This window comes from Balaenoptera ricei, chromosome 14 (assembly GCF_028023285.1).
Source record: "Balaenoptera ricei isolate mBalRic1 chromosome 14, mBalRic1.hap2, whole genome shotgun sequence".
NCBI classification, from domain to species: Eukaryota; Metazoa; Chordata; class Mammalia; order Artiodactyla; family Balaenopteridae; genus Balaenoptera; species Balaenoptera ricei.
In genome coordinates, this window is record NC_082652.1 from 6,471,878 (window position 1) to 6,496,399 (window position 24,522).

General features: G+C 53.1%; 2 protein-coding genes across 8 annotated transcripts in view; one reads left to right on the forward strand and one right to left on the reverse strand.

Moving 5' to 3' along the window:
* Positions 1–9,919, forward strand: part of CCDC92 (coiled-coil domain containing 92) — a 30,962-nt gene extending 21,043 nt beyond the window's left edge. For 3 of the 4 annotated variants that reach the window (XM_059893956.1, XM_059893952.1, XM_059893953.1), the window contains 3 exons: positions 5,741–5,887; positions 6,493–6,534; positions 8,509–9,919. In XM_059893956.1, coding sequence (XP_059749939.1) covers positions 5,758–5,887; positions 6,493–6,534; positions 8,509–9,287 — 951 coding nt within the window. In that variant the 5' untranslated portion in view covers positions 5,741–5,757 and the 3' untranslated portion in view covers positions 9,288–9,919. Of the gene's footprint in view, positions 1–3,820; positions 4,380–5,740; positions 5,888–6,492; positions 6,535–8,508 lie in introns of all 4 variants that reach the window. The other variant, XM_059893954.1, reaches the window with a different exon arrangement.
* An 808-nt stretch (positions 9,920–10,727) lies between these two features.
* The window catches only part of DNAH10 (dynein axonemal heavy chain 10), a 149,108-nt gene continuing 135,313 nt past the window's right edge, over positions 10,728–24,522 (reverse strand). For 3 of the 4 annotated variants that reach the window (XM_059893951.1, XM_059893950.1, XM_059893949.1), the window contains 15 exons: positions 23,778–24,051; positions 22,166–22,270; positions 21,598–21,752; positions 20,871–21,025; positions 19,092–19,275; positions 18,278–18,478; positions 17,373–17,582; positions 17,144–17,239; positions 16,243–16,414; positions 15,500–15,631; positions 15,107–15,318; positions 14,848–15,015; positions 12,706–12,886; positions 11,626–11,771; positions 10,728–11,138 (listed from right to left, as the gene is read on the reverse strand). In XM_059893951.1, the coding sequence (XP_059749934.1) occupies positions 10,992–11,138; positions 11,626–11,771; positions 12,706–12,886; positions 14,848–15,015; positions 15,107–15,318; positions 15,500–15,631; positions 16,243–16,414; positions 17,144–17,239; positions 17,373–17,582; positions 18,278–18,478; positions 19,092–19,275; positions 20,871–21,025; positions 21,598–21,752; positions 22,166–22,270; positions 23,778–24,051 (2,538 nt within the window). In that variant the 3' untranslated portion in view covers positions 10,728–10,991. Of the gene's footprint in view, positions 11,139–11,625; positions 11,772–12,545; positions 12,887–14,847; positions 15,016–15,106; positions 15,319–15,499; positions 15,632–16,242; positions 16,415–17,143; positions 17,240–17,372; positions 17,583–18,277; positions 18,479–19,091; positions 19,276–20,870; positions 21,026–21,597; positions 21,753–22,165; positions 22,271–23,777; positions 24,052–24,522 lie in introns of those variants that run through there. The other variant, XM_059893948.1, reaches the window with a different exon arrangement.

Genomic DNA, 24,522 nt, shown 5'->3' on the forward strand with positions numbered 1-24,522 from the left:
TTTTTTTCAGATTCTAAAATTATTACCCTATTTCCACGAGCTTTGTGTTGAGAGAAAGGATAAGTCTACTTTTGATTGCCCAGGAACAAAGAAGTGTCCCATTTTTAAATGGTGAGACCTTTTCCTATCAAAGATATTCCATTTCTTTTAGTCTAAGAAATGTGGTCCAGGGATACTTTAAAACATTGTTTCTGGCGTGTGAAGAAATTACAGGATGAGGTCATGTTCAAATCAGTGCTGCTGCAGTGCTTTTTGATTAATGCCATGTAATCCTTGTTGAGATCTCCAGTCGGTACCATCGGGGAGCCGTATAAAAGTAACTGAAGCCCGTATGTAATCCGGGAGTTCAGACACGAAGGGAGAATGGGGGCTGATTAGGCGGGGGGGGGGGGGGGCGGGAGGTGGTTTGCCAAGAGCAGTGCAGATCGCGGGAACCGGTGTGCAGAGGCCCCGTGCTGGGGCTGCGGCAGACGCCAGGGGTGAGAGGGCAGCAGTGTAGGTGGTATGGGGCGAGGCCGGGGCAGGGGTGGGCAGCTGAGCAGGCAGGGCCACTGGGAACATGGGGCTTGACCCCAAGAGCATCAGAGGGACGAGGCAGCGGGAACTAAGATCCCGCATGCGCATGGCGTGGCCAAAAAAAAAAGCAAGACTTGTTGGTGAGTCTTTCTGCCGTATTGGGTGGTCAGCAGAGCCTTCCTGGTCGCTGACTGTCCCACCTTGGGCGTAGGGAGCGGTGGATCCCACCTCCGTGAGCAGGGAGGTGCTCCTCCAGGCTCGTCCGGTGCTCCGCTGGGGGAGCGCTGCGTCCCTTCCCGCCAGGAGGCTGCTGCAGCAGATGGCGCTCGTTGCCCCCTCAGCTTCAGAGCGCTGGAGAGCGGGGTGCATGCTTTGTGGGAAGCATCTGAATTTCTGCCTGAAGTTCAAGTCCACCCCCGCCCTCAAGATTCTCACCCACAGGATCTGAGGGCTAGGAGCAGCCTCCAGGCTCAGATGCAGCATTTCTTGATTTATGTTTTCACTTGTGGGTAGGACGTTCCTGTTTTTCCTTGGGTGTTTGTGAGAACAAACGACGTAAGTGATGGGGAAGCACTTCGTGCTCGCGCAAGCGGAGATGGTCCCTAAATAAGATCATGACGTCATCATTTATACATTAATGCCCCAAAAGGGAGGAAAGGACATTACTTTGAATTAGGTTGAGAACTGGACATGAGCTACTGACAGGCAATTTGTCCTCATGCGGATACAGAGCAGACCCAGTGAGGTCGGGGTCCTCACGTCTCTCTGAGAACCGTCATTAAAAGCATGTTGTCACCACAAGGTGATGTTAGTATCCCTGCCCGCTCCGGGAAGCCACCTCGGCCAGGTGCCAATCTCTATAGAATTTGGCCCTTTTCAAGTGTTAACTTTCTGAACGTATAGAGGGAACAGTAAATTCACAGAAATTTAATTTCTAATGAATTTGCCACGGGAAAAAACATAGATGTGGCCTAACCTCCGAATCACGATCAAGGTAACCTGCCCCACAGGTGGTCTTGCTTTGAGATGCCCGTGCCCTTTGCTTCTGCCAGGGTTCCATGGGAGGAAGCGGGCAGAGTGGGGCTTGCCCTCTGGCTGCTGCCGTGGCTGGAACCCCATCCTCCACAGTGAGGGCTGCATCTCCGGGGAGAGAAGAGGGCCCGTGTCCAGACCAGGCTGGCTTTGACCGAGCAAATAACTGTAAAATTGCCGATGGCGCCTGATAACACTGAGAAACGAAATGGGATTGCCTCGAGACAAAAAGCTGCAATACAAAGAAAGAGCCCACAACATGTAGTATATGCCCTTTCGACAGGGAAAGCGCAGTGTTTCGTCAGCCACGCTTTATGGGTGTCGCCCTGGCTGACACACGGCTGAGAGGGCCTGAGTGCCTTTTACTCAAGCAGGATGCATTATTCATCTGCAGCGGACGCCTGCATCTTACCTTCACCCATCACGCTGACCCTTTCAGGGAGGGGTCGTGAATGCTCCTTCATGTCCCTGGCTCCCATAGCCAGAGATGCTGAATCAAGCCTCCCAGGATGAACTCCATCCCTTCCTCCATATTATCTGCATCTCTCAGCTGTGTCTCCTTGGCCTAAACAGGATGCTTCTGTAGCTTCATTCACGTCAGCTTCTGGGAAGGACTAAGTCGTTGCAGTGATTCCATGTCATCAGTAACTAATGAGAAGACATTAAACCATCACCTTCTTTTAAGCAGCAGCAACTCCCTGTCCTCAGGAAGTCAGTGATACTGTGTACCCTTTTGAGCTGATGAGAAAATCCTATAGTAATTTGGATCCCATCTGGAGGTGTGACTTGTTTCCTTGGACCTAAGTGGACCTGTCTCGTGCATGTATATCCAACAGCCAGAGAACGCCCCACACAGATGGCGTCTCCTCTTCCGGGCCTTTTAAGTCAGCATAGAGTGTGGAAGAAGAGAGACCAACCTCCAAATGGAATATCACGGGGCTGAAAAACCCTTGTCCTCTGGTTGTCAGGGCTCCAAACGGAGCCATCAAAGCTCACTTGCCGGCTTTGCACATTATATAATCGCACTCCTCTATTCACCTCATGTTCCTTCTTCCCCAGACTGCCTGCCCAGGCTAATGGGAAGCTTCAAGGGCACGCTTTTATTTCTGTAGTTATGACGGTGAATTAATGAATTACAGATTTAGTGCCATTCAAGTCGCCGACTCACCAAGGCAGTTAGAATGTGAATACTTATTTAAATCATATTAAATTTGTTACAAATAAAATTTAATACCAAACTGTGATGGGACTGGGGTGCCTGCTGAGGCCACATTTCCACTCCCCTCCCTGCCCCCATGGTAGATCATAGAACACATATTTATTTCTGGTTTCGGGGACACCTCATTTTGTACCATCAGTGCTGGACGAAACTGTTCTGCAGTTTTAGTATATCATGCTTTCTTTGTGCAAGGCATGCCTGTAAGTTAAGCCAGAAGCTCGTGGAAACAAAGGCTCTTCAGCCCTGAAGGCCTCAAGCTCCCCTGGTGCCGCACCCACGCTGGACAACCTGGCGCTGGGGCCCACTGGGTTAGCAGGTGCTGGCGGTGGGCCTCCTGGGTGCCAGGCACCGTGCAAGGGCTTGGGGTACAGCGGTGACCGAGCCTGCAGTCTGCCCGTGGAGGCGGGAGACCGTTAACTAGTTGTGGGCAGGCCATGAAGGCTTAGAGTGCGTGACCTCGCCCAGCCTGGGGGCCAGGGCTTCCGGGAGGAAGTGAACTTGGGCCGAGAAGTAAAGGACACGCAGACGTCGGCTCACGGGAACGGTGGGCCCAAGGGAGGACCCGAGAGGAGCACTCTGGGCAGAGGAGCCCAAGACAAGGCCCCGGGGTGCGGAGGCGAGGCCCAGCCAAGGCCCTGGAGGCTCACTGAGCAGCTGAGCACAGAGGGCACAGGGCCAGGCCCGGGCCCATGTGGACCAGCCCCACTCAGAGCCGTGGGCACCCCCGAAGATTCTGTTAAACTCACTCTGCTACGATGTGGGGATGGAATCGAGGCGAGAGAGGACAGAGGGAGGATTCTGCAGCGATTCAGGTGAGGGTGGTGTGGCTTAGGTGTAGAGACGGAGAAAAGCAAGTGGACTTGAGAACTGTTTTCCAAGTAGGGTCACCAAGACGCAGCGGTGGATGCTCCAGGCCGCTGGGCAGCGAGGGGGCGACTGTACACCCGGCTCGTTCTTTACCCTTCCAGACCCACTAAGTTCTGGATCAAATGTAAATTGTTCTTTCTCGTCAATGGCAAACCCCTAAAACACAGGCTCTGCTTTTTCCATTAGCCACCAGGAGCGCAGATTTGGGTCTGTCCTTTTAAAGAGGAGAACAAGGCATCTCCTCTGGCGTTGCCACTTGCGAAGCCCACTGTAGCGCCTAGGAGTTGACGTTCCTGGTGAGACAACGGAATTGATGCCAGAGTGACCGACTCAGGTTTGCTGAGCAGAAGTAAACGTGGGCATCTCTACCAGAAGCTCCAGAAGCGGTCCTGCATTTGCCTCCGTTTGATGTCGAGGCTGTCCAGCTTTCGGACGCTCTGCAGCCCTTCACGGCTCGCGCCCCGGACTTGCCTTGCTGTGGGCTGGCTCCTTTGTTAGGCCAGCGTCCTCCTCCCAAGGCCACGTGCTGACCACACAGGGTCGGGATCTCAGGCACCGTGGGGCTCCAGTTAGAATTAGTGTCTGGCCCGGCGGCCTCATACAAGGAACTTGTGGCTACAGCAGGGAGACGATTCCGGGGGCAGAAACCTTCCTCGCTCCTGTGGAAAGGCTGCTGTCAGCTCCCCTGAGGAAAGCTCTGATGGATGGAAACTCAGCTCTGGCACGGCCTGCAGCCAGATTTTAGGTAGAGCTCAAGGCCTGGGGAAATCTGATCTTCCTTCCATAGAAATGATCCTATATTTACTCAACCAGTTCCCTCTTGCTGGATTTTGAGTTGTTTCCAGGCTTTTCTGACTGTAAACTGCACTGTAATGACCGTCCTCCTAGCTACATCTTCTCACACAGAGGTCATTATTTCCCTCTGGTGGATTCCTAGAAATGGAACCGCTAAGTCAGAGGGAAGATAAATTCTAAGGCTCCAGATACACTTTGCCAGATCACCTCCTGTAATAAGGTGCAGTGAGCACTCCCACCCGAAACTGCGCTTTCTGTTTCTTCTTAGTCACAGCTCTCTCTCGCCAGCTTCTCCCCTGACAGGTGTGTCCCTTCCAGGACGTGTCCGTGTGCACTCTTCACCCAGGCTTTGTCTGGCACATTCTCCGTCCTTCTCTGCACTCCTTCACTTTCCTTTCCTCCTTCAGCCTCCTTGTGTGAATGAAAACGCGTGCCCTGGGTTCCAGGTACGCGCCGTTCTTAGCTCCAGAGCTGGGGTGTAAATATCTGTAAGCTGCGGGACTTACAGATAACAGAGAGTGCTTGGTGTCGCCCGGCGTGTTGCCACCTCCAGAGCAGACCCTCGTGCCACCCTGCCACACACCCACCGGAAGCCCTCTGAGAGGTGGTATTTCCTTTGGGGGCACTCGTTGGCCCAGCAGATTAGGAAAAAGGCACCGAGGCTCTGTATTCAGAGGAATAATTTATAGGCAAATAATCCACATTTCATCCTCAGCCTTTTTCAGTGCCGTGCAAGGCGTCTTGAATTACTGGGCTAGCTTTTACAGAATGGCCGGCTGACTTCACCACATTTCTCGAGTCACAGTGAAGGCCCTGAGCGAGTGGCTGATGGAGGATGGAAGCCGGCGGGGTGGTGGGGGATGGCAGGGTCTGGGTCCGGCCTCCAGACTCCTGCAGCCACCACGTGGCCCCGTGAGATGGTTCTCAGGAAATTCCCGAGAAAAGAAGGATTTGGGGGGCTCTCAACTCTGTGAGGTCCAGGGGGGCTTCCCTCTGAAACGCCACGCTCGTCCTCCCCCTCCTCCTGGCCTGCCAGCTCTAGATTCCACTTCCCCGCGCCCAGTTCTCCTGAGAGGAGGCAGCCGGTGCTTCACCTCCGAGAGATTTTGGTCTAAGTCTGTTGAAGTCGGGTAGCCCATGGAGAGCCTAGGATTTGGAATCAGGGAGCCCTCTGCATCCGGAGCGGGGCCTCACACTGCCCTCCAGCCCACAGAGCCAAGGAGGGCAGGCGGCAGGCGGCGTCCTCTTCCAGCCCGCCACCCCGAGACCCTCGTTGTCGGGGACAGCCACCAGGCCCTGTGTCCCCCGCAGGTCATCTGGATGTCAGCATGGCAACCACAAACCTGGAGAACCAGTTGCACAGCGCGCAGAAGAACCTCTTGTTCCTCCAGCGGGAGCACGCCAGCACGCTCAAGGGGCTGCACGCCGAGATCAGGAGGCTGCAGCAACACTGCACAGGTACGGGGGGCCCAGCGGGCTCCGGGGACCAGGGCGGGGGACAGTCCCAGGCCTGCCAGGGCTGTAGAGCAAAGCAGGACCTGTCGTCGAGCTCATCTCACACTGGCTGGCGCAAAAGCTGTGCCGGGTGAGTGGGAAGGGGGTCTTATTCTTCTCTCCTCTCTCTCTCTGGTTAACCCTATCATCCCTGGAGTCCATTTGAATGCGTTACTTCATCCTCTTTGCCAAGGCCACACGCACTGAGAGTAAAGCTGTAAAGCCAGTTCTCAGCTTACTGAGGACTTGAAGGATCCAAATGCAATGGTTAGAATTTACAGTGCGTCTTGGAACCAGTGCCCAAAGTGTAATACACAGAGCAAGCTGCCTGCTAATTGTGGATGCTGGAGTGTGTATTAGGGGAAAGGAGGGTCCCCTCTGAACCCTAGCAAGACAGTGGCCGCTGGTAGTTGCTGTCTCACGCTTGCCTCTAACGCTGCCGAACTCTGCCCTGTTCGGGCAGGACTCGCAGGCTGATCGTGGGAATCGGTTGTGCGTTTTCAGAGTTGACGAAGGTTTTGAAATATACTGTGATCATACAGAATTAACGTATATGATCTCCTTTTCAGATTTAACCTATGAGCTGACACTTAAAAGTTCGGATCAGACAGGTAAGAACTCCCTTCCCAAAAGCTGATGCCAGTGTTGTTTCCTGTTGAGGCACATGCTGGTCCACCTGTTTTCACTAATTACACACGTAGAAGAAAACACACTTGCTGTGAAGAGTTGCACGTGTGACCAGGGCTCTGAGAAAAGGTGGGAGGGCAGTTTGGACCCCTCCGTGTGACGAGGGACTGTCGGTAGGGCGGGAGGAGTGAGTGCTTTTATTTTCTTCTGATTGACACACGTACTTGGAATGCCTGTTCTGTGTTCTTCTGGGTTTTCTGATTTTTTACAGTGAGTATGTGTCCCTTCTGTAATCAAGAAATAGATGTGATTTAAACCGAAGGAAAGAGGAGACGGAGCGGGGTGCCGCCTCCTCTGTGTCCGTGGAGCTTAGCACAGGACCTGGCACAAAGTGTGTGCTCTCTACAGACTGGTTGAGCGAGGGGTCACATTACTGGGGGGCCCCCAGAGCAGCGCTGAAGGTCTTTCTCTAGACTGTAGTCCCAGAAATGCTCCCCCAAAACCAGAATCCTCAGGGACCCCCAAAGCTATCAGCCTGATGGCAGCTGGGGCAGAGGAGACAGAAGCCGGGGCCTCTGTGGCCTGTCCCAAATAGCTGCTCCCCAGAACAGGGTGAGGCTTTTAAAAGTGTAGAAACCGCATTTGAGTCGAGATGACTTTTTTTCTAAACAGGCCTCACACGAGCAGTTAACTATTCATGAGCGTGTCCAGGTCCTCGTGACCGTTCCCCTGGGCCCGAGAGCACCATCCAGCACTGACTTTCCATCTGCGTCACCCGTGCCAGGTCTCCTAAGTGTGCCTTCCGGGAGCCAGGACCCCCTTTTCCTGTGTGTGGTGGGGGAGGGGCCTGGGGACGGGGCAGGCCAGGAACTGGGCGTCCAGGGGTTCAGGACAGCAGGATGTCCCCCTCCAGTCGGGGACTCCAGCCCGCACCCCTGCCATCCATGCCACCAAAATCAGGCTGTCCTTACTTCCTGTCCCCTCTGGGCCCAGGCTAATCTGTAGAAACACCATTCTTGCCCTATATCCCCTCCAGGTGTGGTTCTCAGCCCTGAGTCCCAAGGCCACCCGCCCATCAACCCGGCCCCTCATCAGGGGCTCGCGCTAACAGCTGGCATGGGGCATCTCCTGTGGGGGGCAGAGCGCAAGCCCCTCAGGTGGGCCTGGTGCCCTGCCCAGTGGTGGGAAGCACTGCCTTACAGGAGCACACACAGACTCGGCTCTCAGAGGAGCTTTTCAGTGGCTCCTCTAACACCCCCGAACCCGCATCCTCATCCGAGAGGCGCCCACACACACGCGTTCCCGCCTGACCACCAGCCCCATTCAGCCGCCCTGCACCGGCACGAGCACAGCCAGGGAGAGTCTTGCCGAAGGGCGGCCTGTGTGGTGTTAGGGGCAGGCCAAGGACCAAGGCAGGGCCTGAGCTCAGGCCCAAGGATGCCGTGCTCTGAGACACGCAGAGAGGGGACCCGTGTCGGGGGAAAGGTGGCAGCCTGGCATCCAGTCTCCTCCGCAGTTTCAGAGCTTCGGTGCTTCAGACATAAAGAAAGTCTACATTTGCCTTTCCAAACCGTGCTCTGAATGGAGCAGACAGATGGCTCTGCTAACAGTTTAATCCTAAGCCTTTGGAGAGGTCTCATACTCTGAAATTGCCCATTTTAACGTCAGCATTTTTGAAATTTGGAGACATCCTTTTATGCAATAAGCTGGAGAGCTGGATGGGGCCTCAAAGACCACCTGATCCCCCACCCTTTCCTCGGGGGAGAGGACACGGAGGTGGCATGAGCGATGGGGGTCCTACCCTCCGTGTGGCCTGTGGGCACCGCACCCATCTTGGGCAGGAGAATCGCCACCGTGGGGAGGGGAGGCGATCCCCGCACAGAAGGTCTCCCTGCCCCCCAGGGCCTGGCCGCCCTGCCCTCGGGTTCTCACTCCGCCCCCTCGGCTTGTCCTTCCAGGAGACGGATCTTCTAGAAGCAGCGAACTCAAGAAAAGATGTGAAGAGCTGGAGGCTCAGCTGCAACTGAAGGAGGAGGAGAACAACGAGCTGCTGAAGCAGCTGGAGCAGAAGAACGCCGCGGTCGCCGTGCTGGAGAACACCATCAAGGAGCGCGAGAGGAAGTACCTGGAGGAGCTGAAGGTGAAGAGCCACAAGCTGGGCGTGCTGACCAGCGAGCTGGAGCAGCGCGCCGGCACCATCGCCTACCTGACGTCGCAGCTGCACGCCACCAAGAGGAAGCTCTTGAGCTCCGGCGGCACCGCGGACGGCAGCGCGGCCGGCAGCCCCGCGCTGGCCAGCTACAAGCCGGCGCCTCCCAAGGACAGGCTGCCCGAGACGCCCCGGCGCCGCATGAAGAAGAGTCTCTCGGCCCCGCTGCACCCGGAGTTCGAGGATGTCTACAGATTCGGGGCCGACAGCCGGAAACTGCTTCTGCGGGAGCCGGTGGACGCCATGCCCGACCCCACCCCGTTCCTGCTGGCCAGGGAGTCGGCCGAGGTCCACCTCATCAAGGAGCGGCCCCTCGTCATCCCCCCCATCGCCTCGGACCGCGGCGCCGGCGAGCAGCCCAGCCCCGCCCGCGAGAAGCCGCACAAGGCGCACGTGGGCGTGGCGCACCGCATCCACCACGTGACCCCGGCGCAGGCCCCGCCCGAGGTGGAGACGCTGGCGGTGGACCAGGTGAACGGAGGCGGCAAGGTGGTGAGGAAGCACTCAGGGACGGACAGAACTGTGTGAAGGCCCCCGCGGCCCTCCACCGCGCGCTCCGGGCACTGTGGTCGCTACCGGGGAAAGCGCCGCCGCGCCTCCTCTGTCCCTTTTCTCTTTAAATTCCCGTGCATGCCACATTTTCCCACACCTGTCAACAGATTCCTCTCCTCCTGCTCCTCTTGCCCTCTGACTGACACCAAAACACGATCGTGTCCCTGCTGCACAATCCGTATTTACTAATCGCTGCGGCCGAACACCTGTGCGCCGACTCGCTTGCTTCCAGCCCCGCTCCGCGGAACCTCAGCGCGCTCGCGGACAAAGCACGGGCCGCAGGCTGCGTCGCTGCTCGACGTTAACGACATCAGATAGTCAACACGCCTAATTATAAAGTCGGAGCAACACATAACGACCTTGACCTCATCCCTCCCGTTTCCAGGGCGGCCTGTGCGGAGCAGCCCTGCGCCCTCCAGGAGACCCCCGTAACCTCCCGACACACCCTCCCCCGGGGGCGGCACGGATAACCGAGCAGATGTCTGTTAAGTCACGGGAACTAAATAAGATGACGTCACTCATATCACCACGACCTGAATGTGTGTTGTTTTCTGTTAGTTTTATCCAAAATGTTCAAGATCCCAACAAACTTTATTTTCTAAACCTGCCTTCTTTCTGTTTTGTGTCTTTTATTAAACCACCCGAGGGCGGGCCTGGTGGGGGGGGGGGACAGTGGGAGGGAAAGAAATAGCACCCGCTCCTGCCCCTCGCCCCCAGTAACTGCTGCCCAGACAGTGGGCTCACCCAGGGGTGCGTCCCGGGGTGGGGTTCACTTCCGGAACGACGCGTCCCCTGCCGTGTCTCACCGCCCTGCGCCATCCCTTAGAACGTTCTGCGCCTCGGAGGTTCTAGCAAAAGCCAGTTGTCCCCGTGACTGGCCTCGCCCTCGTGTCCTGCCAGCGCTCAGCTCAGCCCCGTTCCTCCCTCGCAGGGTAAAGCCGCTCCTCGCCCCCGGCCGGGCCTGGCCGGAGTAGCCCCAGGTGCGCAGGAGGAAGGGACGCCCGGTAGCCGCCGGTCCTTCAGCGTCTACATCTGCACGCAGCCCCTCACAGCCCCAGGCAGGTTGGGGGCAGGAGCTCACGCAGGAATCAAAACACCAGGCTCAGCACCCTCACCCACACGCTGCCAGGCCAGCGCCCGGGGAGCCGGGCTGGAGAGTTCTGGAAGGGTGTGGGTGACTCCGGCCTCATCAGCCCAGGGAAGGGGGCCCTGCTGCCTCCGCGCAGCAGCCGAGGCCTTCTACCCCGCGCCCCAGCGCGCAGCCCTCGCTCCAGAGAGGCGTCTGCTGAAACAGACCTGGACTATCAAAAAACCACCTTCGACAGTTTACGTTAGAATTCTCACTTGTGCCATCGACATGCCAGGCAGTTTTGCTTAAGTGGTTCCCCTGAGAAGGAAAAGCAAATTCGACACGTCTTAAAATGCTCTTTTTGAATTTACTTTTTGAATACCACAGAATCCTTTTTTTAAAAGTTTGAAAAAATAAAACCATTCAGGTTAACTTATGTGGAAAGAGATATAAATGGCTGATTTCAAATGAAAGAAAAAAATCAGTGTCAACCCCCCTCCTGCCTCGAGAGGCCCCAAGAAGTGACAGCAGATGATGCGTCTTCACGAATTCCCAGCACATCCGTTGCCGGCCACAGACAGAATCTGGTGCCGTTTTCCTCACCCAGAGGGTTAATCAGAATTCAGGGTGAGGCACACCCCTTGCAGGACCCAGTGAGAAATGTGCCTCGTGGTAAAGAGATCAGCTTCAAAAACCAAGCCGACCCCCATGGCGTTCCTTCTCGTGGAGGTGGTGTAGACGGGCGTCCGGAAAGTGTTCTGCACAGAAAAGGGGCGTGAGGTGCCGGCGCGGGCAGAGGGGAGCGCGGGTCCCGGGGAGGGCGAAGGCTCGTCTGAGCGCTAAGGGTGCGGAGGGGCCCCGCGAGGTGCCGGGCTCTGCTGACACCCATGAGAAGCGGGGTCGGCGGGCAGAGCAGGCCGTCCCGCGGGTGCGCCTGCCATCCACACCGGATGTAACTACCTTCTGATCCACGCAATGCGCGCAGAATTTCACCAGAAGGGAGGAGTCGCTCCTCAAGCTGGGCTGGACCACAGCCTCCAACCTTGAACCCGTGCCGCCCCCGGAAGGCTCTGCACACACGCATGCGCACGCGTGCATTTTTCCCCGGGACGTGGCTCAAAGGCTTCCCCCAGCCCTGAAAGGTTAAGAGCCCCTGTGCTAAAAGGCAAGACTCTTGGAAACCACCTGGTGTCTACCTCCAGTCAGAGGAGAAGAGGGGAAACGGGGCAGGCGTCGGCCTTTCACCTGCAGTTTGAGGCGATGGGCTTCAATGGGGATGATCTTCAGGATCGGCAGGTCGACGACCAGCACCTTGGATTTGCTCTTGATAAGACATCCTTTTTCTATATCCCAGTCGGCGCCTTCTAGATAGAGTCCTGAGACAAAGCATCCTAGAGGCACCAGGAAGAGAGGCGGACTTAGGCGGAGGCAAGTGTCATTCTGCCGTGCATGCGGCAGCTCTAGCAGATGCGCATATGGACAAACAAAAGGGTAACTAACTGATTCTCCTTCCCCAGACACAGCCCCGGCCTTTTCCCAAAACGGGTGGCCACCATTTCTACCCCGCCCACTTTCCTTTTGTAGAGCCCAGATGGGACACCCTGGAGACCCCGTGACCCTCCATATGGCCACAGCCCATGGAAGAGGGGTGGTCGCCTCCGCCCAGCAATGTGGCATCAAGGCCCACAGACTTAACTGGCCTCGGGCCCCAGAGTCAGCTGGCACCATGGCCACCCCAACACTGCCAGTCCCTTTGAGACCTCGCTGGCCTTCTCCAAAGGGGACTGAGCGCTCCTGAATGTTCACCATAAAGCCCCTCTCCCTAAGCTAGCTGAAGAGGGCTTTTGTGCTTGCAGTGAGATGTTCTCTAAGACACGACCCCCCGGGAAACCACAGTTTCCAGCCGCAGTTCACACACTCAGTAACCAGTGTCTAAGGGACTTGACGTTATAGCGCAATTGAACGGTTCCCACCTAGCCCATCCTGCTCTCTGGCTCCCATGCCCCTGGGCCCTCATGGGTTGCAGGGAAGCCACCTGGCGAGCCAGTTCTTTCTAACCTAGGAGCCCATTTCCCACAGTCAAGCTGGGCGAGTGTGGCTCAGCTCTCCCCTGACATCAGCCCACATCTCAATGGAAAAACTGGATGAGAAACATCTGGACTCACCCTCAGAGACGTCAAGCCCCACGTGGACAGCACCCAAACATGGCCAGTATTTGCAGCAGTCTGACTTTCCGGGCCCACACTGTGCTCAGCCCTTTGGAGGGTGGCTTGGGGAGGGAGGCCCTACACGAGAGGCCGTGAACCCGCAGGGAGCTGGCCGTACCTTGTCCCGCCCGCTCATTCACTTCGTCTGCGTCTTGGAACTTGGTCACTTGCGTGAACAAGGTGGAGCGGTCCAGCGGCCAGCCGTTCCTCCGGCAGGTGGCCTGCACCAGGGCCGTGAGGTAGGATTCTGGGATGTGCAGCCCCGAGAGCCACATCACACTGGGCTCACTCTCGGTGACCTGGAGAGAGAAGGCAGCTGCTGAGAGCCTGGGGCTGCCATCCAATGCCAGGGTCAAAGCTGACAAAAGATGTAGTTCACGTTAGGGGCAGGAAGATGGTGTTGGGACAACTGGCAGCCCACTGGGAAAAACAAGCTGGATCGCCAAACTCCAGGTGGAGCAAAGATTTAAATATAAAAAATACACCACATGAAGACTCAGCGCTTCCACTGCAGGGGGCGTGGGTTCGATCCCTGGTCGGGGAACTAGGATCCCACATGCCGCGCAGCGAGCCCAAAAAAATAAAAACAAAACAAAAATAAATAAATAAACCACAAAAGTACAAATCAAATCTCCAATGAATGTTTTCAGAATCTTGAAGTGGGGAATACAAAACCCAGAAGCCATAAAAGAAAAGACTGATCTATTTGACTACATTAAAATGTAAAACTTTCCTATGGAAAAAATACCACAAAATCAAAAAGCTTAAGGCAAGCTGGGAAAATATCTGCAACACCAGCAGACTAAAGGGTTAATTCCCTTGTTGTACAAAGAGCTCTTAAAAATCAATTTTAGAAGGTGGAGAACTTGAGGGCTTCCCTGGTGGCGCAGTGGTTAAGAATCTGCCTGCCAATGCAGGGGACACGGGTTTGATCCCACGGGAAGATCCCACATGCTGCGGAGCAACTAAGCCCCTGCGCCACAACTACTGAAGCCCATGCGCAGAGCCCATGCTCTGCGACAAGAGAAGCCACCGGAGGAGCCCACGCACAGCAACGAAGAGTAGCCCCCGCTCACTGCAACTAGAGAAAGCCCACGCACAGCGACGAAGACCCAGCACAGCCAAAAATAAATAAATAAATAAGTTTTTTTAAAAAGGTGGAGAACTTGATGAAAATGAAATCAAGATACAAAGACAGTTCACAGAAAAATACAAAATGTCTATAAACATGTCAAATACACTCAGCCTCACCATAATTAAAGAAATACACAACCAACATAGTTGATATTATTGTTTACCTATGAAGGAGAAAAAGATCCAAAATATTAAGAACACACCATGTTGCAGAGGGGTGAGGAAATAATCATTCTCGTACATTGTGGTTTCAAGTTCTCCAGAAAACCATCTGACAAGAGCCGTCAGAATTTAAAATGCACACACTCGGATCCAACTCTTCCATTGTACCCATGGAATATACTCATACGAGTCTCCAAAGGCATGTGCACCAGAATGTTGTTCGTACTAGCAAAACAAAAAATCCAAAAAGAAAACAAAAAAACAAAAAAACAATGGTAACCACCTAAATATCCATCAGGGGAAAGGATACGGGATATCTGTGAGATGGAGTAGCCTAGAAGGAATGACATCTAGATGTGCTTAGATGGAACAATTGCCAAGATAGACTCTTAGATGGATAAATCAAGTTGTGCATAGTATGCTTCAAAGTCTTTTTTTAAAAAATATATTTATTTATTTTATTTATTTATTTTTGGCTGGGTTGGGTCTTCGTTGCTGTGCGTGAGCTTTCTCTATTTGTGGCGAGCAGGGGCTACTCTTCCTTGCGGTGGCTTCTCTTTGTTGGGGAGCATGGGCTTCAGTAGTTGCGGCACACGGGCTCAGTAGTTGTGGCTCGAGGGCTCTAGAGAGCAGACTCAGTAGTTGTGGCACAAAGGCTTAGCTGCTCCGCGGCATGTGGGATCTTCCCGGACCAGGGCTTGAACCCGTGTCCCCCGCATTGGCAGGCGGATTCTTAACCACTGCGCCACCAGGGAAGTCCCCAAGGAAGGGAGGAAGGAAGGGAGGGGGGAAGGAAGAAAAGGAAAAAAAACAGATATGCTTGCAGAGTCCGAGACCATTTCCAGAGCACCCAATCAGCTCCTGACAGAGGTACCGCTGGGGAGGGGAGAGGGAGTCGGGAAGTGGTTTGAGGGGGTCCAGGCCAAGCCTTGAACCAGCAAGCAGACCGCTGCCTCTCACTCACCCATGTCGTGAACTGCCTGAACCTCCGCAGGAAGTAGGGCATCCAGTTTCCGAGGGACTTTAAGGTGTCAGGGGCAAGCTTTCTCCAGATATTAGGGATGTGCCCGAGAAAGAGAGACCTGGCTACATCATCTAATTCACTGCTCATCCCAACTTCTCCAGCCAAGGCCTGTTTATAGAATCAAGAGCAGTCAGGCGAGACTAGCGGGAAACCCAGCACTCCACCGAGGCAGGAATTTGCACTTGAGGAACAGGCTTACCCTCTGAAGTTCAGCCAGGGACGTGGACATCCGTATGACCAGCTTGTTGAAGCGCTCCAGCTCCTGCAGGAGCACCACTGAGGTGGGGGAGACGGCCGTCCCCAGGTGCTTCCTGACCAGGTCCAAGTCAAAGACTTCGGGCATCTTGTTTTCTATGTCCTGGGCCACATGGCCAATGTACTCATCGCGGCTGATGCCAGTGCTGGATTCCCCTGAAATCAGGACACTTTTTAGAGAGAGCAAGGCACCTGAGTGCAGGACTGGGGCAGCCTGTGCCTCTGGTTCTCAGAAGGGCACCAACAGTACGGAAGCTATCAGAACCCGAAGCAGCACTTGGCACCAGTGCCCTTTGTCCCCAGTCCGATGACCACAGTCCTCTGCAGGGGACTTTACCCGTCTGAGGCTGCAGCTCCAGCAGGTGAGACCACATGTCTCGAGCTGCCTGAGTGTAATATCCAGTCTCAGCGTTGAGGTGAAGCCCAAACACTTCAGGCGTGTTGGCCAGAGGGAGGGCCTCAATGGCTTCTGTAATGGGAGAGAACAAACAGCGGTTACACCGCCGTGCCACCTCCGATTGCTGAGGGCCCACAGCCTCGACGTCCCCACACACGTTAGACTACGTTCCACCTCTGAGAGGGTGACATGCTTTTAAAATAAGAATTCTACACCACCACGCCCAACACAGTTCTGTGTGCATCTTTTTTTTTTTTTTTGCCATGCCTCGCGGCTTGCGGGATCCTAGTTCCCCAACCAGAGATCAAACCCAGGCCCACAGCAGTGAAAGTGCAGAGTCCTAACCACTGGACCACCAGGGAACTTCCTCTACGTGTATCTTTTATGAAAATGGCTCAGTGACTTTCCCAGGGGCCACTCTGCCCTTCCAGGGAGATTCTGATATATTTACCATCCTTCCAGGACAGGAAGTCTGAACTAACTCCATCAGCTCTGAGGCTAGGAAGAGCCCCCTGGGCCCCACTAAAAGGCGTAAGAAAACACCCCAGAGCAGTCAAAGAGTCCCACCAGGAAAGGGGTCAGAAGAACCATCAAGCCAACCACAGAAACCAGAACAGCTGAAATGTACGGGCTCCCTTAGAATAAAACATGTAACATACTTTCTGATGGCTGAGAAATCTCACCAACAAATTTTTCCTTGACATCCCCCGTGGGGATTTTGTAGTCCACTTCCTTGTTCCGGAAGAAGTGGAATGGCTGGAAAGTATCGAAAAGGAAGTCTCCCAGGTATTCATCCATGTAGATGGTCAGGATACGCCGATCAAAGCTGTCGATGGCCCGTCCTCCGTACATGACCTGACATTACAGGGAGTGAGAGACGGCCAGGACCCAGAACCTACGGGGTGGGCCCTGAGGCCCCGGGCCCAGCGGATCATCCAGGGTCAAGCCCGGATGCGCCCTTAGTGAGACTCCTGCTGCCCGGCCACTGTACAGCTCAAACCGTGCTGACTTGCACAGCCTTTGGGCCACTGTGTACAAGAGGGCTTGTGTGCAGACTCATAGAGCCCAAGGTGATAGCAGTCCTCGTGAAATGCTGGGAGCCAGTGTGCAACTGGCCAACTCCCCAAAACATGGCGAACAAGCAAACAAAACAACCCAAGGAGCCAGCAGCCGCTTTTGTCTTTGGAACAGTGATGTCTCTGTTTGAGCCACACACAGGCCTCCGGGGAAGCTTTCCCACGAGCGCTGTATAAGGTCGTGGCCTCCAGAGTGGACCTCCAGGCCCGCTGAACAGGAGCAGGGCTCCAGTGACATGCCTGAGGCATCCTCAGCAAGGAACATAAGTCCCCAGGGCGATGAGTCCAAACTCCCAGGTGAAGGTCACTCACTTAGGACAAAGAATAACAGGGTGATGAACCGGGGCCGGGGGGGTGTTTCACAGAGACCCAGGGGCCTTCAGCTGATGGGCAGCAGGAGCAAGAGGGGAGTCGCAGAAGGCTCGGGGGCCATGGACCAGGGGCACCAGGCCACAGCCCAGCCCAGCCCACCCCGGGGGCCTGCAGACGGTGCCCGGGGTGCTCCTACCTCCCCGATTAGGTACTTGAGGCTGCCCCACGGGATCCGAGGGTCGTGCTCCTGGAAAGCTTTTGTTAAGTACGTGTTCAGAATTTCCATGCAGACCTGAAAAGAGGAGGAACAGGCCTGGGTATCCGAAAACCCATAGTCATTCGCGTTCTGACTGTTTTCTGAAAACGTGGGCAGGAACAACTAAGGAGGGAGTGTCCCCGGGGACAGGCAGTAGCCGCCTCTTCACCTGGAAGTCAGACTCGTTGAAGTCGTAGTACACGTTCCACCCGATCTTCCCGAACTTTCTCCTCTCCTGCACCACAGCATGGAAGAACGCCAACACGTAGACCAGGGACTTGAAAGCAGGGTGTGGACACTGGTCCAGCATCTCAGGAGAGATCCTGAAGTACGTCGCTCTCATGTTGAGTTTCAGCCCGTTGGGTGGCTCGGTGACAACCTGTCGGAAGCAAAGACCGATGGTGACGGAAACCCCAGGCCCTCGAGCAGGGCTCTGAAGAGTGTGCAGACTGCAGACGTTTTGGCTTTCCCTCCGTCCTTGCAAAGCCATCTTCCCTATTCCCAAGGGCCCACGTGAATGAGTTAAAAACTAGACGTTGTTCCAGCTCTGCCCTGACTCATCAAACGACCCCAGGAAGGCTCTTTCAACCGCCTCTGATCCATGGGATCCTCAAATGTAAAATAGAAGTAGCTAATTTTTCCCTCTCCCTGTCCTGGAGGAAGAGAGAGATGACGAAACCATTCCCCAAAATGTTCCCAGAGACTAAATTAAACAGGGCACGTAAACTCCTTGAAACTTACACACACAAGCACTCCAGTTCTGCGGGCTGTGGGAGGGCCGATCATTAGAGTTAAAAAGGATAAATGTGAAGTCCATGAAAACTAACCCAGAAATTGTTTTGAGGACATGCAGAAGTGATACAGACGGGCCTGGGAGTCGTCACTGTCACCCAATAATTGTCACCCTATTCTGGACAGTGCTTCCCTCTGAAGGGAGAGGGAGAAATGGAATTGGGAAAGGGGGGGGTGTCCATGGGGTCCCAACTCTATCCTAAACACACACACGCACACAGCAAAACGGGAGTGAGGTAAGGAACCGAGCCGTGGGCACGTCTGTCTGTCCTGCAGCCAGACCTTCAAGGACTTCTGCAGGATCCCGATGGGGAAGCCCTCGGTGGGGTCCGTGGTGAGCCACAGGCGGAAGTCGGGGTGGGGCTTGGTGATCCTCTCCAGGGCCTTCTCCAGATCCTTCAGCCACTTGACCAGGAGATGGCAGTTCTGCAGCATCAGCCACTGCCCTCGAGCCACCGCCATCTCCAGCAGCTGTAGGGCCACCTGCTCCGACAGAGGCAGAAAGGAAGAGTCGGCGTCCCACTGCCACACCACCCTGTGCTCTCCCAGAGACCCGCTGCAGGCACCAGGAAACTACTGGCCGCTGCAGCAGAAGCCACAGAGGAGCCAGCGGTCCAGGAGCTACAGAGGGAGCCTTTGAAGAAGCAACCCTTTAGACTTCCTCCGGGGCCACCCAGGTCCGCTGGGCTGCACTCATTGGCCTCCCTCAGCCCCCAGAGCTCCAACCTCGGACACAGTGGCACCTGCCCCCTGACCAGTTGGCCTTGCCACTGGGGCAGTGACAGCCGTGATCCAAAACGCGGCTCTTGCAAGGGCTGAGGGAGAGAAAGACTGGATGTGAAGGGGCTTTGGAAGCAGCAGAACATACCGACGGTACCAGGCTGGGCAATCACAGCAGGTTAGCTCTAGAACTATACTGCTGTTCACACTGTCATCGCTGTGACATTTGATTACTGCTCCGTAGACCGGAAATGCACGGCACTTGTGTGTGTGGGGCGGCACTCTTAGCTTAAAGCCAAACATTCGTTAATTCATTCCTAACAGGGCCGGTGACCTCACCCACATTTAGAGCTTGTTCCTTCCAACAACAATTTACCTTTTCTTGACCTTGACCCATGGCAAGGAATTTGAGGCGGTTCCCTCCAAAACCACTGTGCTCGGCTAATTTCATAAGGTCACTGGCAGGGTCAGAGCCAGGACTCAGGATAAACACAATGGGCGAGTTGGGTGTGCTCTGCTCAAAGATGGCTTCAAAGCTGATCATCGGAGGCTGCACGTACCTGGGGAAAGAAACACGACTGGAAAACGCTCCCGGGAGGACAGCACCAGGCAGGGGCCGGCCAGTCCGACCAGCGCTCTTCCTCCCAGTGTCCAGAACCTTCTGACTGTTCCTCTGGTATGGCTCTTTGCTCAGCCTTGTTTTGGAATCCAGTTTTTACACACATCTCATTCACTGGACGGTAATAAGCTCCTGGGTGATGGGGACCTCTCTGCAGAGCCCGGTACATCCAGGTTGGGTGGTTCAGGAGCTGTACTGAGCTGCATGCCTCCTGACAAGCCGGCCTTCCAGGTGGACGTGCCCTGGGCACTGAGCCCAGAGGTCCCACACCGGCGGCTCCACAGGCGTGTCCTGAATGGCCTGCATCTCGAGATTTTTTAAAAATTAGTTGCCAGCACATAACGATTGGGAGATATCATGTAGAAATCCAAATTTCTAGTTTCCTTTGAAGAGTCAGAGATCTGGGTCCCCGCCGCCACCTGGCATCAGTCAGCAGGAGTTAAGGGGCTGCTGGCCAGGGCTTGACCTCTCCAGTGGGCCCCAGTGCTCGCCCAGCCACGCTCAGTCCTCTCCATCACCCACCGGCCGTGGAGGCAGATTTGAGTTTGTCACCCTAAGTTACCCATCCGGCTTCGCCCTCAATTCCAGAGCTACCAATATGGGAGCCATCAGGCACGTGTGGCTATTGAGCACTTGAAGTGTGGCTAGTCCAAACTGAGATGTGCTGTACCTGTGAATTCACACAGGAGTTTAAAGCCTTAATATCAAAAAAATATGCAAAATATCTCAATCCATTGCATGTTGAGATAATATTTTAATATTTGAGTTAAATATAATTCATTATTAATACATATTATTTATATTATATTATATGATATATTAATATATATAACTTATGATGATTGTTATTAAAATTAATTTTGACTGTTTCCTTTTTTATAAATTTACTTTTTTTAATTGAAGTATAATTGATTTACAATGTTGTGTTAGTTTCAGGTGTACAGCAAAGTGATTCAGTGATTATATATATATATATATTCTTTTTCAGATTCTTTTCCCATCTAGGTTATTACAAAATATTGAGTATAGTTCCCTGTGCTATACAGTAGGTCCTTGTTGTTTATCTATTTTATATATAGTAGTGTGTATATTTTACTCCCAAATTCCTAATATATCCCTCCCCCTCACCTTTCCCCTTTGGTAACCATAAGTTGGTTTTCTATGTCTGTGAGTCTGTTTCTGTTTTGTAAATAGGTTCATTTGTATCATTTAATAATTAAATACAGTTACTTATTATTAGTAAATATTATATGTATATTATTATATATTAATATATATTTTATATGCTTATGATAACTGTCATTAAAATTAATTTCATCTGTTTCTGTTTGAATGTGGCTACCAGAAGACTTGAAATTACGTATGTCACTCACACTGTATTTCTCTTAAACAGCGTTGCTCTAGAGTGGCTACCAAATCATGCTCAAAGGCAGCCCTCGCTGGAGCTGGCCCCCCACTGCCATCCGTGAGTCCAGGAAGGGGTGACATTAGATATTCTACCCCACAGAAAGGGCCAAGCAAACACAAGCAACTCACTTCTCTCCCATTGTTACAGTCACGTAGTCGGTCACGGCCCGATATACCCGATCCACACGGAAACAGCGCAAAATAAGCAACTTCTGGAAAGGGGTGATGTTGTCATCATAACCCAGGGGGAATGGAAACTGCTCAAGTGAATCCAGGTCATACCACTGGGAAAAGCAAAGAACATTCATGCTGGCGTCAACTGAGAAATGATATAGGCCCCCCTTTTTATGTGAAGGTCCCAAGAGCCCCTGTAAAGGGATGAAATCTACAGGCCACGTCTAGTCAGATCTGTCATTTTCTACCCCCCAAACTCTGAACTTTAGGAAGGGATGGACTGAGTCTTATGGACTGTTGAGTTCCCACTGCCCATCAAGGGACATGGTCCATCCACAGATGCTCAAAAAGTTTCTTGAATGGATGGATGGACAGACAGAGGCAGATGGACAGATGGATGGATGACTGGATAGATAGACAGATGGACAGATGGATGGATGGATGGATGGATGGACAAATGGATAGATAGACAGATGGAGAGATAGTTGGATAGTTCTCCCACAAAACTAGCTGAACTAGATAAAGGAGAATTCCATCCAGGGAGTTAGAGGGCATTGGCTACACTCTGCACGAGCCACTCGGAGGCAGATCTTCACACTCATAGGGAGTTAGGCTACAGATTAAGTGTGGAGATTAGTGACATGCGGGGAAGGGAAGGAGGAGAAAGAGAACACTTGCTCACCTCCTGCCAGACAGTCAGATGTGTCTCCACATCATCAGGAAGAGTCCCAAAGTTGTCTGGAAACATCTCTGATAAAAGAATGATATCTTCCCATCCCTGGTCAGACAACCAAGCACAGGGCTTTTTCCGTTTGCTTTTCTCCAGGGAAATGTTTCCTAATCACAACAGGATAAGAGAAGTAAACAGCCGACACCAACACACGGGGAAGAGTAAGCAGCTCCATTCCTGGGCTTCCCTCACTTTGGGGGAAAATCCACTTCTCAAAAGGGGGCTGGAAAGAGAAGAGGGTTAGGCTTCCCCTGTCACCGTCCGTCACTCCAGCCAGGAAGCTCTGCGTGGCTTCCAGCCTCAGGGCAGCCTTAAGGCAGAGGCTGGCTGCTCTGAGTTAACTCAAACTATCTCTGAGGCTGGAACTGTCAACTGAGATATTTACTAAAGCAGTGCTATTGGAAGCCAAGTTTTAAGGAAGGCAAATTTCTGCTATTGTTTGTTTTGGTGAACAAACTCATACACATGTGCAACGTGGGTCCAGGGAGTTGGGAAGCATGAAACGAGGTAAATTCATTACCTTTTAAGAAGAAATCTAATTCTTCCTGGGGGACTCTCCCATCTGCTTGTTCTATCTTGATAGTCATATTGAAAGAAAAAAGTAACTTGTGCCTCTCAAACAACCCTGAAGAGAAACAACAGACGGGTCTGGATAAAACAAATGCATTTAAACACAGGGTTTCTTATGCACACCATGCTTAAATTTCAGAGAAATGAACTGAAGCACCTCAACTGCACAGTTAGTTGCATTTAGCCATCTTTGCATTTGGTGTCCGTGAACACCTGCGTGCAAAAACTATGAGCTCAATTGACACGTCATGCCCAAAAGTGCAACGGGCAGTGACCCTCGCTCGTACGCACCTGAAATGGTCACGTCTCCGGGCGGCACTTACCACGCCCTCGTGGGAAGAGGAGGGGGGTCCCCCCCAAGCAGATGAAGGACCGTATGATGGAGGTTCAGGGCCACCTTCTGAATGAAGTGCTGGTCGTTTGCCTGACTCAAAGCAAAAGTTCTTACAGTGGAGAAGAGGTATCAGCAAACTTTCTATAAAGGGCCAGAGAGTAAATCGACTTGGCTTTGCAGACTAGACAGTCTCTGTCATAACTACTCAACTCTGCCATTGTACTGTGAAAGCCGCCATGGACGATCTGTATAGAAACGGGTGTGGCTGTGTGCCAATATAACTTTATTTACAAAAGCAGGCGGTGGGACAGATTTGGCCGATCTCTATTGCAGAGTAAGCCTGTGCCATCAACACACTCTTTATGGATAGGAAGACGCAAAGCACTAGAGTTCTTGTTTTTGTTTTTTTTTTTAACAGAAGAAAAAAAAAACATGTAAGTCAAAATGTGTGATTTGAATTCTACCTTATATGTGTTAGAAGGGTTGGTTACTTAAGTGAGCCCTGTAGGATAGCCCTCAACCTGTTTCCTACCCAACACAATTTTGAGCTGTGTCCCCCTCAAAATCCATAAGTTGAAGCCTTAATACCCAGTACCTCAGAGCTGGAGACAGGGCCTCTAAGAGTTGATTAGGTTACTCAGCCATAAAAAAGAACGAAATCATGCCACTTGCAGTGACATGGATGGACCTAGAGATTGTCATACTGAGTGAAGTAAGTCAGACAGAGAAAGACAAATATCATATGATATCGCTTATATGTAGAATCTAAAAAAAATGGTACAAATGAACCTATTTACAAAGCAGAAATAGAGTCACAGATGTAGAAAATAAACTCATGGCTACCAAGGGGGAAAGGGCAGGAGGAGGGATAAATTGGGAGATTGGGATTGACATATACACACTACTGTATATAAAATAGATAACTGATAAGAACCTGCTGTATAGCACAGGGATCTCTGCTCAATACTCTGTAATGAATCTAAAAAAGAGTGGATGTACGTATACGTATAACTGAATCACTTTGCTGTACACCTGAAACTAACACAACATTGTAAAGCAATTATACTCCAATAAAAATTAATTTAAAAAAATTAAAAAATAAAATGAGGCTGTTAGGGAGGGCCCCCATGCAATCCGACTCGTGTCCTTATAAGAAGAGGAAATTTGGACACACAGACAGACGCGCACAGAGTGCATCGGTCCTAAATCGGTGCGAGCAGGTGCTCACCTGTGCAGCCATAGTTATAGATGTTGAAGGTCAGCGTGTCCATGATGTTCCTTAATCGCTTCATAAGAATGGAGTCAGGCAACGACTTCTTGAGTGACAAGCCGAAGACCTCCAGGAAGGCGATCAGGGAGTGCTGGTACATGGAGCTCACCAGGGCCATCTCCGACAGCACGAAGAACAGGATCGCGCCCCTCCGGGCGGCCGGCCGGTAGCCGTCCCGCAGCCTGTCGATGTCCAGGGCTGTCTTCTCCGCCAGCTTGAGCTTCTCTGATACCTGAAGAAGAGGCACACGTTGCCACTTACAGCCGAAACCAGGAAGACGTACGAGATGGGCGAGAAAGTAAGAAGGCAGAGGGCGGGGGTGGGGGGGGAGGGCGGCAGCAAAGAAACCCATGCAGCGCTGACAGGAAGGGCCCCCAGCCTCTCGCGAGATGTGGTAGATATTTGTGGCTAGACCCCCCCTGCCCCCCTGCCCCCTCCTCCTAGTAACAGTCCCTGAGTTTGATCTAGAGACCCACAGTTTCCTCCTTTCATTCACATGTGGGGCCCAACCCCGAGGCCAGGAGGGGATCGGGTGAGTGAGGTCCAGCGAATCCACACATGGCATCCCCAGCCCGTGGGAGTGGTTTGGGGTGAGCACGTGACTTCAGTGACAGGAAAAGATTCTCATTCTTCTCTTTGGACTTGAACCTCAGTGGACATGAAGCCAGGCCCAGCTTGTGACCAGGAGGGGAGCTTGGCTCCA